At 65.4% G+C, this 17,899-nt stretch overlaps 1 protein-coding gene across 6 annotated transcripts; it reads left to right on the plus strand.

Moving 5' to 3' along the window:
* The first annotated feature begins 1,603 nt into the window (after nt 1-1,603).
* Nucleotides 1,604-17,128, plus strand: LOC308062374 (transducin-like enhancer protein 1). 6 transcript variants are annotated; one of them, XM_080383789.1, is made up of 22 exons: nt 1,604-2,045; nt 2,593-2,715; nt 3,368-3,516; nt 3,789-3,869; nt 4,192-4,255; nt 4,725-4,769; nt 7,948-8,010; nt 8,156-8,230; nt 8,902-9,097; nt 9,562-9,578; nt 9,936-10,043; nt 10,150-10,194; nt 10,433-10,588; nt 10,896-11,025; nt 11,139-11,323; nt 11,398-11,474; nt 11,727-11,976; nt 15,377-15,624; nt 15,843-15,990; nt 16,070-16,220; nt 16,555-16,631; nt 16,855-17,128. In XM_080383789.1, exons 2-22 carry the CDS (start codon nt 2,692-2,694, stop codon nt 16,960-16,962), a joined length of 2,397 nt encoding a protein of 798 aa, XP_080239915.1. In that variant the 5' UTR covers nt 1,604-2,045; nt 2,593-2,691; the 3' UTR covers nt 16,963-17,128. The 6 variants fall into 6 exon arrangements, with proteins under 6 accessions (XP_080239915.1, XP_080239917.1, XP_080239918.1 ...); XM_080383791.1 differs by lacking the exon at nt 3,789-3,869 and having other exon boundaries at nt 1,607-2,045; XM_080383792.1 differs by lacking the exons at nt 1,604-2,045; nt 2,593-2,715; nt 3,789-3,869 and having other exon boundaries at nt 3,420-3,516; nt 4,020-4,255.
* The last annotated feature ends 771 nt before the right edge of the window (nt 17,129-17,899 follow it).

Raw genomic sequence — 17,899 nt, forward strand, 5'->3', positions numbered from 1 at the left:
CAGTCATGCTCTATTTCAGTGGTTTTATTGAGGTTATTATTATTATTGTTCCTTTTCACCAGGGCCTGGAGGCAAGTTGGGCTCCTGAGGACGGGCCCTTGCTCGCCCATTGCATACCCCACCAGCATGCCCCCCCACTCCCCCCGTGCATCACCGGCCATGCTCTGCTGCGATGGCAATAGGGGCAGAGGCTGGTACAAACCCACCTCCCCAGTCCCGTCTCAGTTGGTGGGAGTCTGGGGTCATGGGGGTGTCCTGGGGATGCAAAATAGCTGCAAAATAAAGCCAAACCTGAAAATTAGCCCAAACTCGGAAATCTCTCTGGTTGCTTTTCCTCCCCACTGTCCTACTTGTTCCCTGGCATGCGTGTGGCTCTCTCTGCATAGATATCTTGGGCTAATTTGCTTTTTGTCCAGTTTTCCCCCTCCTGTTGCAAACAAAGAACTTCCCACTGTTCCCACTGTGGGCGATGTGCCAGTGTCAGCCCCTCTGTGGGGCACCCTTGGGTTCAGGGAGGCTGTGGATGTGCCGGTGTCAGCCCCTCCGCGGGCACCCTTGGGTGCAGGGAGGCTGCGCAGGTGCCACGCTCGGGTTATTGGAGGGATGCAAAATGTGAAATACAGCACCTTTGCATTCTGCGGGATGTCCCCAGCTGATGCCTCTGTCCCATGGGCTGGTGGCATCGCAGCCACCCGGCGGTGGGACAGAGGGGTCGGGGCGGTGGGGAGCAGGGGGGGCCAGGCATGTTCCTGGATTAGGGTTGAGCAAGGGGAGAGGGTTACCCCTCGCAGCTGCTGCTCTTCCAAGTGTTTTTATTTCCTGCTCCGTGTAAGCCCGGATTGACCCGCAGGCAGCAGAAAATGTCGAACAACAAATGCTCGCCCTGAGAGGAGGAAAATGTCAGAAAACCCACGAGAGAAACGCGGGGGGCTGGGGGACCCCGGCCTGGCTGGCACACGGGGGGCTGCGGGCGGGGGTCCCTCTCCCCATCCCCCGGGGCTTGCCCCCGGCCCCCCCCTGCAGCCCACACCGAAGCAGCACCCTGCGGGGCTGCCGGAGCCGGGGCGGGGGGCGGCAGGGAGCCGGGGGGGCGGCAGAGCCACGTCTCGCCCGGGGGGGGGGCGGACACCGTTGGCTGGCGGGGAAGGGGATGCAGCGGGGGTCCTACCGGGGGGCGGGAGTGGGGCTCAGGGGCCGTGGGAGTCAGGCCAGCATCCCGAGGTGCCAGGGGATTCCCGGGGTGGGGATGAGCCCTGCAGCCCCCGGGGAGGATCCCGCGGCTCGTTTATTTTACTGACGAAAAAAAAGGGAGGGGGGGGCGGTAGTGACAGGACTTGGGGTTTATCAGAAAAAGCCCCAGACCCCGAGCCGGCCCGGGGGGGGAGCGGTGGGTGCGGGCCTCACGGCTCCGTTTTGCGGATGAAGCTGCGGTGCGGGGGGGCCCTGCCGGGGGTGCGGGAAGGGGCTGTGCGCCAGAGCCCGGGGGTCCCACGCACCGGCCCCAGGGCCGGGCCCGGGCTCGGGGGGCGGCCTGGGGTCAGCCACCGCTGGGGCCGTCCCACGGTGCCCCCCCCGCTTTCCCCTGGGTGCCCCCCCGGTTCACCCCGTGTCCCCCCGGTGCCCCCCCCGTGTCCCCCGGCACCGCACGGGTTAACGGCCGCTCCCCGCCCGCGCCGCCTCTTCTTTGGCTGCTCTGCCTCCCCCAGATTGACACCTTCCGCGGCGGCCGGCGGGGCTGGCCAATGGGAAGCCAGCTCGGCGCGCCCCACGTGGGGGCGGGCCGCTCCCGCGGTGCTCCCATTGGCTGGCGGCCGGGGCGATTGCCCGCACGGGCCAGGCCCCACGTGGAGCTGGCGCTGGCGCTCGTTCATTGATCGCGCTCCGCAGAGCGGCTGCCGCGGCGGGCGGGGCGCGGCGGGGGCGCCGGCTCGGCTCGGCTCGGCTCGGTTCGGTTCGGCTCGGCTCGGTTCGGCTCGGCTCGGCTCGGCTCGGCCCGGCCCGGCCCGCCGCAGGGGCGCGGGGCCAGGGCCGGGCCCAGCAGCGCGGTGAGTCCCGTCCCGTCCTGTCCCGCCCCGCCCCGGTTCGGTTCGGTTCGGTCCGGTCCGGCTCGGTTCGGGCCCCGCCGCTCCGGGAGCCCCCGGGACCGGCCCCGCTGGGGGCCGGGATGGCGGCGGGGGCGGTCTCTCCCCGCGACCGTACCTGCTGCGGGCGGTGGCGGGGCCATTGTCTGCGCGGCGCGGGGGGCGCGGGGCTGGGCCGGGCCGGGGGGGCCCGCAGCGCCCGGAAGGAGCCCGGCCCCCCCCGGTCCCCGCGGGGATGCGGCGCGGCAGGGGCGGGCGGCGCGGGGATCTCGGGTCCCTGCGGATGTTGCGGGGGTCCCGGGACGTTGCGGGGGTCCCGGGGCGGTGCGGGTGTTGCGGCACTCCGGGGTCCCTGCAGGCAATGTGGGGGTCCCGGGGTGGTGTGGGGGTCTCGCGGTGGTGTGGGGGTCCCGGTTCCCTGCCCCACGACGCCGCAGTCCCGCAGGGCCCCGCGCCCCGGCTGGCAGCGGGAGCGGGCAGCGCGGGGCCCTGACCCCCGTCTCTCTTGCAGGGCCTGATCCGGAGCTGGGCAGCGTCCCCAGACCCCGTCCTGAGCCTGCGGCGGGGCCCCGACTGGCGAGGGGGGTCCCGGGCCTGACCGCTGCTAAAGATGTTCCCGCAGAACCGGCCCCCGGTGAGTCCACGGCTCGGTCTCATCCCGTCCGGGCCACGGTGGGCACGGTCCTGTGGCCGCGGTGCTGGATCCGCATCCCAGGCGGTGCCAGCCTGGGCCTGGCAGTTGTGCCGGTGGTGGGTGACACGTTGGGAGCATTGTCGTGGCTCTTCCCAAAGGGGTGCTGAGCTCCCGCGCTGCGGGTTGGGGTTTATCGCTGGAAGCCAGATGGGAGTCGGGGCTGGTGATGGTGGGGCATGATGGCGGGGCTGGTGCCAGCGGGGCCGGTGATAGTGGGGCCAGTGATGGCGGGGCCGGTGACGATGGGGCCGGTGACGGTGGGGCATGATGGCGGGGCTGGTGACGATGGGGCCGGTGATGGTGGGGCATGATGGCAGGCAGATGAGGACGGCCCCCCAGGGCTGGGGGGGCAAACGCTCCGTGCCACCCATGGGTGCTGATCCTCCTCGACTGGCCCAGTGGCTGAGCTGGTGCTGGAAAGGCGGAGAATGGTTGCGATTCCTCCGCCATAACTCCTCCTGCTGCTGCCTCCACGTGCTGCCCTCCCAGACGTGCCTGTAGCCTCTTCCCCAGGTGCAGGGACCCCCCTGGGGGGCTGATGAGCCTCTCTGGGCTGGCAGCGCTGACCCCGGGGGTCCCCCCCTCTGCCTAGGCCCACCTGCAGGCCCCCTCTGCTGCCTCGGGTGCCGCTGTCGCTGCCAGCACCATCCCCAGCACCCCCCAGTCCCTCAAGCTGACTTACCCCGAGACCTTGGACCGCATCAAGGAGGAATTCCAGTTCCTGCAGAACCAGTACCACAGGTGAGGAGCTGCCAGGACCCGCATACCAGCGAGGTGCTGGGCGCTTGACCTGGTGCTGGGTGGGCTCCCCTCGGCACCGGGCACTGGGGTGGGCCGGCAGTGCCATCCTGTGCTGCTGTGGACACCGTCCTGGCTGGGGGGCGGCTGTGCCAGGCATCAGTTAGGATACTGGGAGCAGGGGAGAAACTGGGATTCCTCCTGCCAAAAGTGTCAGGGTGAGGTTACTGGCTTCCAGGGCCCGGCTGGGCTGAGCTGGAGCCGTCACTTAGCAGACCCGGAGTGAATCCCTCTGATCCTCCCTGCTGCTGGCTGGGATCACCTCCCCTTCCCTGCACGGTGCTGGGCAGAGCAAGGTTTGAAATGCAGCTCGGCTTTGCGGCTCGCTCCATTTGGGAAGCAGATGCTGGGGAGGGGGGTTAAAACTCTGTGCAGATTGCTCCCTGATGCCGGGATCCCTTTGCTGCCCATCTCCTCTTTAGCAGCCCCTTCCCACCCTCTTTCAGGTGGTTTTCTTCGCTTGCACTGGGAGATGGGATTGAATCTGAATCTGAGGCTGAAGCACGTGGTGTGCTGGGAGGACTTGTGCTCTGTCCAGCCTGGGAGATCTTGTCCGGGGGGGGACACAACCAGGGCGTCTGTCCCCTCTCCCTCCCTCTTTCTTCTCTATTTTTACAGCTTGAAGTTAGAATGTGAAAAGTTGGCAACAGAAAAAACGGAAATCCAGCGTCATTATGTCATGGTTAGTGAGCTGCACCTGAAAGGAGGAGGGCGGCGGGGGGTGGACCATCCTCTGAGCCATCAAAGGGCATGCGGCCCTGGGATGCTTTGGCTTCCCCTCACATTTGGATTCTGCAGCCAGGCCCTGAGATCTGGTTCCTGTGGTTATTGTCTGGTTTTCCCCCTGAAATGAGCGGCGGTGTTGGAGCAGGGCTTGCTGCTGCACCTCGCGGTGGTGGGGCTGCTCCTGTGCCGGTTCTCTCCTTTCCCTGGGGAAAGCCCTGGGAGAACCACGTCTGTTCTGCGGGCTGGGGCCACGTGCCGGAGAGACCTCTGCTCCCAGGAGAGGCACTGGGGACCGTGTCCTCCTGGCCTGGCCATGGCATGGGTGGTTGTGGCCGGGCTGACTTCACATGCCAGCACCGAAGAGGGCTTCTGTGAGTCCCCTTAGGCTCCCCAGCTGTGCTGATGCTGCCTTCTCTCCCTCGCAGTACTACGAGATGTCCTATGGTCTGAACATTGAGATGCACAAACAGGTGAGTGTGGCTGGGACAGGAGTGTTGTCCCAGCTCCCCATCGCCACCTTGCTTGGGCCCTCTGGGGTCATCCCTTCCTACAGAAAGGCTGGGCAGCCGCACCGTGCCGTAGCCCAGGGCAGGCTGTGCTTGTGGGGACCGTGCTCCCTTCTCCCTCTTCGTGCTGTGGGAGCTCTGTGCCGCTCTGCGTCACCGCCTCGGCTTGTCTCCTTGGCTCTCTGCACACATGTAGGTGCTCCAGCGTGAGCTGCCGCTTGCTTGCTGGGTTCAGGGCGTGCGTTGCTGGCTGGGTCATGATGTGGTGGGGAGAGCAGTGGTGGAGGACTTGTGCTTGCACGGCTGCTCACGCTGGTTGTGAGCTGCCGCTTGGGGACTGTCCGGGAGGAGAGCAGCTCCCATGGGGCAAGGGATGTGCGGCGTCACGGCAGGGTGCTGAGCTCTGGCTCACTGCCTTTGCAACTGGTTGGTGCCAGCTGGCCCTGGGGGCAGCTTGCCTGGGGGCCAGAGGGTGAGGAGCACCCTGAGGTGGGAAAGAGGGGACTGGGTGCAGGGTGGGCTCCCTGAGGGCTTGGGGCTGCACATCCCCCCTAGCTGCCTCCCCATCCCTCCCTTCCTCCCACTGTGCCGCACTCTGGGTCACCAGCTGCTCTGAGACAGAAGGTTTCTTCTCATCTATTTTTAAAGAGGCTGCGGAGGAGCCTGGCGTGCTGCAGCCGCGGCCTCCTTCCTTCCCACCCCGTGCCCCGCCACCACCTCTGCCAACTGTTGCATGGGAGCTGGCACCATGGGGGTGCTGGCCACTGCCCCCCCAGCCCAGGGCAGGCTGACGGCCGCTCTTGCCAGCCTCGTGCCCACCGGGTGGGTGCTTCTGCCACTCTCATTTCCCGCGGCACGCCGTGCTGGCCGATGAGGAGGAGGAGGTGGCATGAAGCCGCCCTTGCGAGGGGTGATGCCGAGGGTCCCCCTGGCACCCCCATCCCTGGAGGGCTGTGTGCTCCTCTGGTCTGGCTGCCGGTTGTCCCCCGGCCCTCGTGGGCTGGTGTTTTCTGCCGGTCCCAGGTGCCGCTGGCCGCCCGCCAGCGAGCTGTCTGCACTTTTAACAAGAGCCCGTAAGTCTGCTCTGACAGCCAGCGGCCATTGTGTGAAAAATGGGAACTGCCTGCGCGGGAGCCACGGGTTATCACCGCTGCGGGGAGATGGGCTCGTTGCCTCTCCTCCCCTTCCTCCAAATCCAGCTCTGCTCGTGGGCAGGGGTCCTGAGTGCTCCTGGCACCCCCGAGGAAGCACTGGCCCCATCGCCAAGCCTGGGCAGTGCCGTGGTGCTGCCTGTCCCCGCTGTGCCCAGCCTGGCGTCCCCGGAGGCTCCCGCGGTGCTGGCGTCGGCAGCGCTGGCACTGGTGAGGGCTGAGGCGCAGGGTGGTTTTCCCCTGGGTTTGTTTGGAGGGAAATGGGGCTGGGGGCTGGGGCTTGGCTGTGGTGGTGCGGCTCTCCAGGCAGCCACAGGCTTGGCGGGGGAGGCTCAAGACAGGAACGAGCAGGAGACGTTAATTTTTTTATTGTTTTGTTTTTTTGGCGGGGAAGGGGGCTGTAGCTTTTTATAAAACCACCTCCCCGAATCTGCTTGGCCTTGGACTTGCTCACCACGAGCCAGAGGGGAGGTGACGGTGATGGTGGCTGGGGGGGCTGCAAACAGCATGATCATTTTTCATGCTGAGAGCGTTAAAGTGCCAGTAAATTGCACATTAACGAGTGCGAGTGAATTGGAGGCAGCTCTCCCCAAGGAGCTGCTGCCCATCAGTGCATTAGGGAAGAGAATCCATCACTGCCGGCCCCGGGAGACAGCTAAATCCTTCCCAGAACTGCTGGCTGCCAAATCTCCTTGCTCCCCCCCCTTCCTTTCCTTTCTTTCTCTTTTTTCCTCCCTCGGAAGGGGAAGCGAGGGCGGGTGTTGGATTGTTTCTGCTCCCTGCGGGTCTGGCAAAAGCGGGTCGGTGGCCACTCTGGAGGGCGGCGTGGGGTGTCCCTGGGTCTGTGGCCCCGCACTGGGTGGGCAGTGCTGCAGCCCCTCGTCCTGTGGCATGGGAGATGTGCCCCAGGTCCTGGTCAGGAGGGCTGGGGGTCAGCTCTGACCCTGGCTGGTGGGGGCTGTCAGCCTCTGGGCTCCTCCTGGGGCTGACAGGAGGGTCCTGGTTCGACCTCCTCCTCTCAGCCCTGTGCTGGGTCCGTAAGGCTTTCATCCTCCCCGCCGCGGTGGGCAGGGAGCCCCTCTGGGGCGCTTGGGGTGGGCAGGGAGCCCCTCTGGGGCTTGGGACAGCACCATACCCAGACCCCCTGTGCCTGGCACATCCCTGCCCATCCCGGAGCGGAGGCTGCCAGGCAGAGGGAGGGCTGCTGCTCTCTGCCCCCTCTCCGGTGCTGGGCTGGGGTCCCCCCACTCTGCGCGATGAAGAACAGCGTGGGCATCGCCGCTGTTGCCTCAAGTGGGGTCCGCTCTCCCAGCTGTCACACCCTGGGGACTGGCTTCTCCCCAGGGCTGTGTCGGTGGAGCTGGGGATGGCTTGATGTCTGTGCTGTCCCCCTGCCCTGGCTGTGGGCTGCGATGGGAGCGTGGCACGGCGTGCTGCTGCTCGCCCTCCCCGCGCTGCTGCCATGCTCTGCGCTCCTGATTGCCTGTGGCACTCAAGTGTTGCAGAAAAACAGCAGCTGTAAGGAGAGCATCTCTCCAGGGCTTCCTGCGGGCCCAGAGAGCTGCAATTAGTGGCTGCGGTGCTGGCAGGAGGCTGCGTGGAGAACGGAGGTGAGCCTGCCCTGACCCGTGGGGCTGGGGGCTTGCTCGGGGGTGGCCCTTGGTGGCGTGGGCCATGGGGCTGTGTGACCCCGTCGGGGAGGAGGTGGGAGCCATCCCGGGGCTCTCAGGCTGGGAATTGAGGGTTCTGGGCTCGTGTTTTTGGAGGAGGGGGGTGTTAGGAAGGAGAGTTTTCCTGGTCCTCCCCGGGGCGTTGCTGCTCCTTGGTGCTGAGCAGGACAAGCGCCAGCACCCTGTGGCTGCTTGGGTGGCGATGGGGAGGGGGTGGCTGCCCGCCCCGGGGGGATCTCCTGTGGTGTTGGGGCTGCCCAGCACGGGGGGGGGCAACTCTGCCCCTTGCCCTGACGGGCGCTGCCTCTCTTCTGTTGCCAGACGGAGATCGCGAAGCGGCTCAACGTGATCTGTGCCCAGCTCATCCCGTTCCTGTCTCAGGAGGTGGGTGAGCCCCCGGGCCCTGGCTGGGCATGCAGAGCTCCTTGGGGGCTCAGGGACCCTGCGCTTTGGGCCGGGCGGGGGGCCTGAAGAAGTGAGCCTGCAGTGGGGGCATCGCCCAATGCTGACACCTCTCCTCTCCCTGCAGCACCAGCAGCAGGTGGTCCAGGCCGTGGAGCGTGCGAAGCAGGTGACTATGACCGACCTGAACGCGGCGATCGGGGTACGTCAACCCTCTGCCCACCCCCTCCCGCCACCCCCAGCTGGGGGTGCTGGGCTCACACAGGCGATGGTGCCTCCTGTGCTCCCAGTGTCCCCAGAGCTGGAGACCTATCCTGTCCCGAGCACACAGGGGTCGGCTGCAGCCCCCTGCCCCTAGTTCCTTCTCCTGCCCGTGGCTGAGTCAGGGGGAGGAGGGGGGGGCAAGCCGCACTGGTTTTGGGGTCCACCAGCAGCACTTGCAGTGGAGGAGATGCTGCTGCTGCAGAGCAGGGTGTGGGGGTGCTGAGTGGTGCGTGTCACTGTCCTGATGCCCTGTGGCTTGGGTGGAGGGGGGGTCACCACCGTCCCCCCACCTCGGTTATTCCCTTGAGACCGCAGTGGTAGGGTGGTATGGATAGGGGTAGGGTCTCCCATCTGTGTGGATGTGAGTAGGATCCCCCATACATCCCGGTAGCTTCTGTCACAGGGTGGGAGGTGGCGGCGGGAGGGATGTGGTGGCCCCCCAGCTTGGTTGGGGCACCTTGGGAGCATGCCCAGTCCCCCACTCACCCAGCTCCCGTCCCCTGGCTGAGCCAGGGCTGCTGGTGGGGAGGAGCAGCCTCTTCCTTCCCCAACCGCCAGCCGTCCTGATGCAGCCCCCCAGCTCTGCTCTCTCCTCCCGCTCCTCTCCAGCACCAGCTCCAGACCCAGCACCTCTCCCACCACGCTCCCCCCATCCCGCTGACCCCCCACCCCTCCGGGATGCAGCCTGCCAGCCTCGCCAGCATCAGCAGTGCCTCGGGGCTGCTGGCGCTCTCGGGGGCGCTGGGGGCACAGGCCCAGCTCCTCGCCAAAGATGACCGAGGAGTCCATGACAGCGAGCCCAGGGGTGAGCGTGGGGGGCTGGGAGCTGGGGGTGGGGGTGGGGTGACCCCTCTGGCAGCAGGCAGACCTGGGGGGACGGGCGATGCTGGACCCGCCGGCTGCCTCAGCTCCCTCTGCCCTTCCCGCTCGGGTGCTTCCCCAGGGTGGGGGCCAGGGGTGGGTGGGGGGCGGTTTGTCCATGCCTTGGGGCTCCCAGCTGGGCTGGTGGAACAGGGGGCTCCCCCGGCAGGGGTTTGGTGGGGGGGAAACATCCCCGACCGAGTGAGCAGCACCTCCTGGGTGGGCTGGGGGGGGTTCATCCCTGGTGGGGGCCCAGGACCACCCTGCTGCTGCGGTGTGGTCCTGGCCCTGCCATGAGCACCCCGGCACCCACGGGGGGAGTGGGTGGCTTGGTCGGGGGGCTATTGGCGGTGTCACAGCGTGTCCCTCCTTCCCTCCTCCTGCGCCTCTGCGTTGCCACGGTGACAGAGCGAGACCCCGGCCCCGTAAGTGCCTTTTCCTTCTCTTCCGCCGTTTCCATCTGGATGCGTGGGCTGCGGTTGGGATGCTGGGAGCAGGGGATGGGTCCTGCTCCCCGGCCGAAGCCCCGCTGCCAGCACAGCCCTGTGGGTGGGTGCTCTCCCCGGGGGGACCCTGTGTCACATGGGCAAACCACCCCGTCCCCGAGCAGCATCCCCCTCCTCACTCCTTCGGCAGGAGCTGAAGCCAGAGCTGGTGACACGGGGGGGCTGCACTGGGACCCTCAGTGTCCCGGCAGCCGGCCGCAGCCCTGTGTTGGTGCTGCCTGTCCTGGGGACCAGACAGAGCAGCTTGCGGCCCCTAACTGTGTCCCCCTGCCCCAGAGCTCCCTGGTGCTGCCCAACGGGGAGCGGGCACGAGCCATCTCCGAGTACCTGAGCAGCAGCAGCAAGAAGAGGAAGGTGGAGGAGAAGGACTTTGTTACGGACTATGTGAGCCTGGGGCTGGGGGGCATCCCTGTCCCCTCTCGCAGGGCTTCCCAGGGGGGAGCAAGGGCAGCCCCAGCCCCTTTGGCTCCAGCCGTCCTCTGTGTTTCAGGGCAGCGACGCAGACAAAAGCGAAGACAACTTGGTGGTGGATGAGGTCAGTGCTCCAGGGGGCTGGGCACCGGGCAGGGCTGGGGTACTCGAGGGGACACACAGATGGAAGCAGGCAGGATGGGGCGGTGGCGGTGGGACCCCCCCCCGCCGTTGTGCTCACTGGCCCTTGCCGACGGCGGTGATGAACCCCATGATCATCTCCTTGAGCCACCGGCTTGTCACGGCCTGGGACATCCCTGCGCTCCCGCCTGCTCTGCTGCCTGCTGCTTTCCCTCCCCCAGGACCCCTCTTCCCCGCACAGCGTCCACTCCTACTCGTCCCGGGAGAATGGGGTGGAGAAGGTCCCGCTGGGGAGGAAGGAGGCCGTACCGCTCAGCCCGACCTCCATGGCCTCCTCCAGCAGCGCGTCCCCGTCCCGGAGCAAGGATGCGCCTGCGGTACGTGTGCTGCATGGGGCTGCCGGGGCCTTTTGCTCAGGGGTGGGCTCGGCTGGCGGAGCTGCAGGATGTGGGTCCACCTGCCCCCAAACCTGTGGGGTGAGGGCAGCGCTGGGGGGGCCAGGGGGGCTCCTGCTCCCATAGATTCCCTCTGTGTCCCATGGTGCAGACCCTGCAGTGCTGGCTGGGCTGGACTGGGCTGTCATCAGGGGTGAGGGACAGGGACCAGCTCGCTGGGGGGACCTAAGGGGACCCCCCGGCAGGGCGGTAGTGCGGCTGTCTTATCTCCCCCTTGTTTTCCCGGCAGGTGGAAAAGGCAGGGACGCCCAGCCTGAAGTCCAGCACCCCCACCTCCCAGGGTGATGCGGTGGCCCCGGGCTCCAGCAGCGCCCAGCAGTTCCGCTCCGCCACGGCCAAGGCCCCCGTGGACCCGCTGGGTGAGCTTGGCCCCCCTTGGGACCTGGGCCAGTGGCTCGGAGCGCTGGTCTCGCCGGTCCCCGCAGGGACAGCCCCTGGGCCCCGTCCCTTCATGCTGCCTCTCCCCCGGCAGCCCTGGGCCTGAGGAACCCGCTGGGAGTGCAGACCCCCTACTCGGCCGCCTTCGGCATGGCCCACCCCGTGGTGAACGGGGACATGGCCGGCACCGGCGCCTATGCCAGCCTCCACCTCATGTCCCCGCAGCTCAACGGGGCTGCGGCCGCCGTGGGAGCCGGCAGCTACGGGCGCTCCCCCCTGGTGCGTGAGCCCCTTCCCCGTGGGGCTGTGGGGGCCGTGGGGCGCGAGCTGCTCTCACCTGCTGTCCCCTTCAGGTGGGCTACGACCCGCACCCCCACATGCGCGTCCCAGGGCTGGCAGCTGGCATGCAAGTGGGCACCTCGGGGAAACCGTAAGTGGGGCCGCGCTGGGACGAGGTGTCCTGCAGGGATTAAGGTGGGAGGGGGGGCAGCAGGGATGGAGGGCACAGCCCAGGGTGGGGGGCAGCCCTCCTGTGTGCCCGGCCAGGCTTCACCGGGCATAGCTCTGCCCACAGCTCCCGCTGCAGCCCACGCTGCCTGTTGGGCATGCTGGGTCCCCCGTGGCACTGGCTGCTCTCCACGCAGGACCCGTGGCTGGTTCTCACGGCTCTGTCCCCTCCCAGCGCCTACTCCTTCCACGTCAGCGCTGACGGGCAGATGCAGCCGGTGCCTTTCCCACCCGACGCCCTCATCGGCTCCGGCATCCCCCGCCACGCACGGCAGCTGCACACCCTGACCCACGGCGAGGTGGTCTGCGCCGTCACCATCAGCAACTCCACGCGACACGTCTACACCGGGGGCAAGGGCTGCGTGAAGGTGTGGGACGTGGGGCAGCCGGGCACCAAGACGGCCGTGGCTCAGCTGGACTGCTTGGTAAGGAGGGGCGTCCTGCGTGCTGGCACGGCTTCTCTCCCTGCACTGTGCCACCGCGCTGTGCTGAGGAGAGGGTCTGGGGTCCTCACAGGGGGTCTCCGGGGTGCAGAGGGTGTCCTGAAGGGATGCTGTGAACCAGGGAGAGTCTCTTTGTTTCTGAGTGTGGGTGGTGTGGGGCTGCTGGGGAGGGATGTTGGCTCCCTGCTGCTGGTGTGATCCCCTGTGCCACCCTGTCTGTTCGCAGCATCCCACGCAGTTGGGTGGGCTTTTACACCCCCACCCCTTGGCACTGCTTTGTCTGATGGCCCCCCAAGGCAAGCCTTTGCCACTGTCACCCCCCCCCCCCCAGCCAGATACTTTGTATGGGCTGGAATCTCAGGGGCTGAAGCATCACTTGGGTTCAGCTCTGTCCTTTCGACTTTTGCCTGTGTGAGTCTGGCCAGAGGGAGAACTCCTATTTCTTTTAAAAATAAATCATAGAGTCGTTTAGGTTGGAAAAGACCTTTTAAAGATAATTGAGTTCAGCCATTAACCCAGCACTGCCAAACCCACCATTAAGCCGTGTCCCTAAGCGCCACATCTACACGTCTTTTAAATACCTCCTGGGTTGGTGACTCAACCCCTTCCCTGGGCAGCCTGTTCCAGTGCTGGGCCACCCTTTCAGTGAAGAAATTTTTCCTAATATCCAATCTAAACCTCCCCTGGCACAACCTGAGGCCATTTCTTTTTGCTCTATCAGTTGTTACACCCCCCTACAGCCCCCTGCCAGGCAGGTGCAGAGAGCAAGAAGGTCCCCCCTGAGCCACCTCCTCCCCAGGCTGAGCACTCCCAGTGCCCTCAGCTGCTCCTCATAGCACTTGTGCTGAAGCCCCTTCCCCAGCTTCCCCTCTTCTGGACATGCTCCAGCACCTCAAAGTCTTTCTTGCAATGAGGGACCCAGAACTGAGCACAGGATTTGTGATGCGACCCCACCGGTGCCGAGGACAGGGGGACGGTCACTGCCCTGGCCCTGCTGGCCACGCTGTTTCAGACACAAGCCAGGATGCCGTTGGCTTTCTTGGCCACCTGGGCTCCTGGCCACCTTGGCCACGCTGCCGGCTCATCTCCAGCCGGCTGTCGACCAGCACCCCCAGTCCCCTTCCCACCGGGCAGCTTCCCAAGCCCACAGCGCTGCGTGGGGCTGGTGTGACCCCAGTGCAGGACCCGGCACGGAGCCGTGTTGAACCTCATCCAGTGGCCTCAGCCCAGAGGCCCCTGCAGAGCCCCCTGCCCCCCAGATCAGCACCCCCCACAGCTTGGTGTCATCTGCAAACCAAGTGAGGGGGCACTCGACCCCCTCGCCCAGATCACTGATCTGGAGACCCCCTCCAGCCCAGCCCTGGGAGTGCCTGTGTGCCCGGTGCCAGCGGGATGTGGCTCCATCCCCACCGCTCATTCCGCTCCCTGTCCCTGTCTTCCAGCTCAGGGGCTGGGTACCCTGAGAACAACCGGTCCCCCTATTAAGGACCGAGGAAAAGAAGGCGTTAAGTACCTCAGCCTTTTCCTCAGCCTTTGCTGCTGTGTTTCCCTCCGTATCCAGTAAAGGGTGGAGATTCTCCTTAGCCCTTCTTTTGTTGCTGATAGATTTACAGAAATGTTTTTTATTGTCTTTTATGGCAGTAGCCAGATCAGTTCTAGTTGGGCTTTGGCACGCGACTTGTGCTCCTGATCCTTTAACCAGTGGTCCCACGGCCCTGAGGGCTCTCTCCATTGCTATCGGACTTGTTGTTGCAATTGCATCGATGAAAAATACCTGAAAAATTAATAACTGACAATAATCTGAGGGCTGTAGCAGGGTGGGAAGCTTTCTCTTCACATCTTTAACCTGGAGCAGGCTTCCCAAAGAAGCGGGTCCGGCACATCCACCCTCTGCCCTTCAGAAGGGGTCTCCTCTGACAACGACCCGTCTTTTTTTCTTTACGGAGGCGGTTTTGACGCAGGGTGTAGGCTGACTTGACCTCAGTGACACCTCCAAGCCGGATGAACCATCGTCCTTGTCATTCGGTTCTACTTGTAGAGCCCCGTGTGCCTGCTCTGCGTGGGCACCGTGGCTGCTGTGCTGGGCAGGGATGTGTCACCGTGGCCCCTGTCCCTTAAGTCACCCCATTCAGCCTGGGGGAGAGAGCGCGGGGAGTCCTCCGTGTCATGCTCCTACCTGTCCCGGGGAAGGCAGGGTGCCATTCCAGCAGTCCATCTCGCTCTTCTTGATGCTCCTCAACCTGCTCCCAGCGCGCTCTCACCAGGCAGAGTTCCCCCCCTGTGCCCACTGCTGCAGTCCTGGACGGTGGCGTGTGCTCCCATCAGAGCACTGCCTGGGCAGCCGTGGTGGGTGCAGGGTCAGAGATGCTGTGGCTTTCTGCCGGGGCGGGGGAGGGTACCCCTGCTCCCTGGTTGAGCTGGCAGGGCTGCAGCACCCATCCTGCACACCCGTCTGCCCACGCTGCCGTGCCATGTCCCGTTCACGGCGTTCCCCAGGGGCTGCTTGTATCGGTGAGGGGGGTTTGGCCGCTGTTGCCCTGGCCCCACCAGCTGCTGTGGTGCAAGCTGTGGGCTCCTGGTGGGGGTCTCGGTTGCCTGAGGCTCTCTCAGTTCAGGAAACCCCGCTGTGCACCGCACTGGATCCCTCTACTGCCGACCCTGCGGGCACTGGAGCCGCTCACCTTTGCAGCTAAGGAAATGGACTGTCAGAACAAAGCACCTCACCAGCACCAAGCTGGAGGCACAGCCATCACCTGAGAGTATTTTTAACCTGTGTTCTTCGAGGTTTCTTTTAAATGGACTGCTGGAATCAGAGTCCCTGTGCCTGCTTTGGACAGCCCAAACCCAAGTCCTCTCCTTGGCTTGCTGACCGTGGGGCCTGGGCCGCCTGACAAATATTGTCCCTGGATAGTGCTGACCTTGAAGATACAGATGCATAAACAAGGAAGAGACTGAGTCATGATAATTTCAAGCTGCATCCGAAATTGAGGAGTGGGGGAAAATGGTTTAGTGCTTGGGGCTGTGGGCTGGTGGGGTGGCCTCCCGGCTGCCCCGGGTCTCCTCCAGGACCAGCCGTGCCTGTTGAGCAGGGACACGGGGGTGAGGGTGTCCCCGAGGCTGGTCTTAGGGCAGTGACAAACTGAGGGTCTCCTGTGCGGGCTGGCTGGGGCGACCGCTCTGGGCATGGGATGGGGTGGGGGGCACAGCACCCCCTGCCCCAGCCCTGCTGTCCTGGGTGGGGGGAGAGCTGGGGGGTCTGCCCAGTGCTGCTGCCCCTGCCCGCAGGATGAGCTGGTGGCCCTGGGGTGACCAGGCGGTCTAGGGAGGGTGCAGAGGGGCTGGAGGTGAAGGGGTTAACGGGGTCCTCTCTCCTGCACCCCAGAACCGAGACAACTACATCCGCTCCTGCAAGCTGCTGCCCGATGGCCGGAGCCTGATCGTGGGGGGGGAGGCCAGCACCCTCTCCATCTGGGACCTGGCGGCCCCCACGCCCCGCATCAAGGCCGAGCTCACCTCCTCCGCCCCCGCCTGCTACGCCCTGGCCATCAGCCCCGACGCCAAAGTCTGCTTCTCCTGCTGCAGCGACGGCAACATCGTGGTGTGGGACCTGCAGAACCAGACCCTGGTCAGGTGAGCCCAGCGTAGGGCTGCTGGGGGTCCCTGGGCCAGGGACTGCTCAGTCCCCTCCCGGGTGTCCCTGTGGTCTAACCCTGGCCGTGGGACAGCCGCTGTCCCTGCAGCAGAGATGTCCCGCTCCTCGCTGCGGGGGGCTACCCCAGCCCACGCTCTGCAGGCACCGGCAGCCCCCACAGCCGTGCCCCCTCCCTCTCCATCCCCCTCTCCCCCAGGCAGTTTCAGGGCCACACGGACGGTGCCAGCTGCATCGACATCTCCAACGATGGCACCAAGCTGTGGACGGGGGGGCTGGACAACACGGTGCGGTGCTGGGACCTGCGGGAGGGGTGTCAGCTGCAGCAGCACGACTTCAGCTCCCAGGTAGGGGCTGGGGTCCACGGGGCGCCCCACGGGGCCGGCTGGGACCTGCCGCGCTGCTGACCCCCACATCTCCCCCCAGATCTTCTCCCTGGGTTACTGCCCGACGGGAGAGTGGCTGGCGGTGGGGATGGAGAGCAGCAACGTGGAGATCCTGCACGTCACCAAACCGGACAAGTACCAGCTGCACCTCCACGAGAGCTGCGTCCTCTCCCTCAAATTCGCCTCCTGCGGTAGGCGAATGTCTCTCCCAGTCTCCAGAGCCCGGTGGGGACAGTCCCCTCTCCTGGCTGCGTGGCCCAGGGCTCGGTGTGTGGCAGGCAAGCACTGGCTGTGGTAGCCAGCCCAGTCGTGGGTGGCATCCCTTAGAGAAGGGGTGTCCATCCCCCTGGAGCAAAACCAGCCCTGTTGTCCCAGGACTCCCCTTTGTGTTCCTTAAAACAGACCCCTGGGTACTGAGGGCAGAGACATTGCCACCTTGTCCCCACGATTTGCTGCAGGACTCCAGCTGGTGGGCCTGGTTTGGTGACGTGCTGCTCCTCTTTGTCCCTTCTGTCCCTTTCCCAGGGAAGTGGTTCGTGAGCACGGGGAAGGACAACCTGCTCAACGCCTGGCGGACGCCCTACGGAGCCAGCATCTTCCAGGTGCCGGGGGGGCTGGGGGCAGATGTTCCTTGGCGTGAAGTTGCCCAGAGCTGCGATGGGCCAGTACAACCCAGTTGTAGATGTATCTTCGCAATAATGAGCCCCGTAAACTGGTCCCTGCGGCCTCCCCGGGCACATCTCAGGGCCCCACATCCCGGGGGGGTGGGGACCGGGACCTTGCTCTGGGGCTTCTCGCACTTACCCCCTGCCCTCCTCTCCCCAGTCGAAGGAAACCTCCTCCGTCCTTAGCTGTGATGTCTCCACGGATGATCAGTTCATCGTGACTGGCTCAGGGGACAAGAAAGCTACGGTTTACGAGGTCATTTACTGAGAACCAGAGAGGTGCCGACTGCGGGGAGAGCCCACGCCGGGTGGACGGGTGGGTGGTCTCCACCTGCCCCGCTGCTGCTGCCCCAAAGCGCTGGGGCCGGGGCATCCCAGCCGGAGGAGAACGGCGAGGCATGCGGTGGCCCCGGGCCCGTGGCCAGGCGTCGCGCTGGGCTGGCTGGCGGCAGCTGCTGCTTGCCGTGAATTTCCTGGGGACTTTCTCCTTGTTTTGTTCTTTATTTGTTGGTTTGTTTCTAAATCTGGACTGGGGGAGCTGGGGTTGGGGGGGAGGGTCTGGCGTTGTTAGGGGTGTTTTGTTTGGTTGGTTTTTTGGTTTTGTTTTGTTTTTTCTTTTTAACTTTTTGTGTGGTTTTTTTTTTTTTTAATTTTGTTAAGGCTCTGGGCCAGGCTGGAGAGGATGGGCTGTGTCCCCATCTCCCTCTGTGCCTCCTAGGGTGTATTTAATAATAAAAACAAACAAAAAAGTACAAGGGTGCCGGACCTGGGCAGCAGCCACGGCTGTGGGATGGAGCCAGGTGAGGATGGACGAGATGGGGGCCGCAGCCTCGTCCCCTTTGGCGGCTGCTGCTGCTCATTTCCCTTCCCTGCACCGAGGCAGGTTTGCTGGTGCCTCTGGCTGCAGGCAGGGTGCTGGGTCCTGGCAGGAGCACCACGTGGGTCCTGGCAGCAGCATGGGCTGCCATGCAGAGGAGCAGCGCTGCTGGCGAGGGGAAGGATGCGGTGGCGAGGGGAAGGATGCGGTGGCGAGGGGAAGGATTCGCGGTGGTGGCAGTGCCGTCCCTGGAGCCACCTCTGTGTCTGCAGGCTGGCGGGGAGAGGCCAGCCATGGAGGCAGCGGTGTTTGGAGGAAATGAGATGTGAGCAGTCAGTGCTGGCTTATTGGCCTGGCTGCCCACCAGAGCTGCCGTGGGGGAAGCAGG

The sequence above is a fragment of the Falco punctatus genome (genome assembly GCF_963210335.1).
Source record: "Falco punctatus genome assembly, chromosome: 4".
Classification (NCBI taxonomy): Eukaryota; Metazoa; Chordata; class Aves; order Falconiformes; family Falconidae; genus Falco; species Falco punctatus.

Coding starts and splice junctions, on each gene's coding strand:
- LOC308062374 (XM_080383788.1), top strand. CDS start 3,917: ATGCTGGGGAGGGGGGTTAAAACTCTGTGCAGATTGCTCCCTGATGCC. Junction 10,044..10,149: donor AGGACTTTGTTACGGACTAT/GTGAGCCTGGGG, acceptor TCTGTGTTTCAG/GGCAGCGACGCAGACAAAAG. Junction 11,977..15,376: donor TGGCTCAGCTGGACTGCTTG/GTAAGGAGGGGC, acceptor CCTGCACCCCAG/AACCGAGACAACTACATCCG.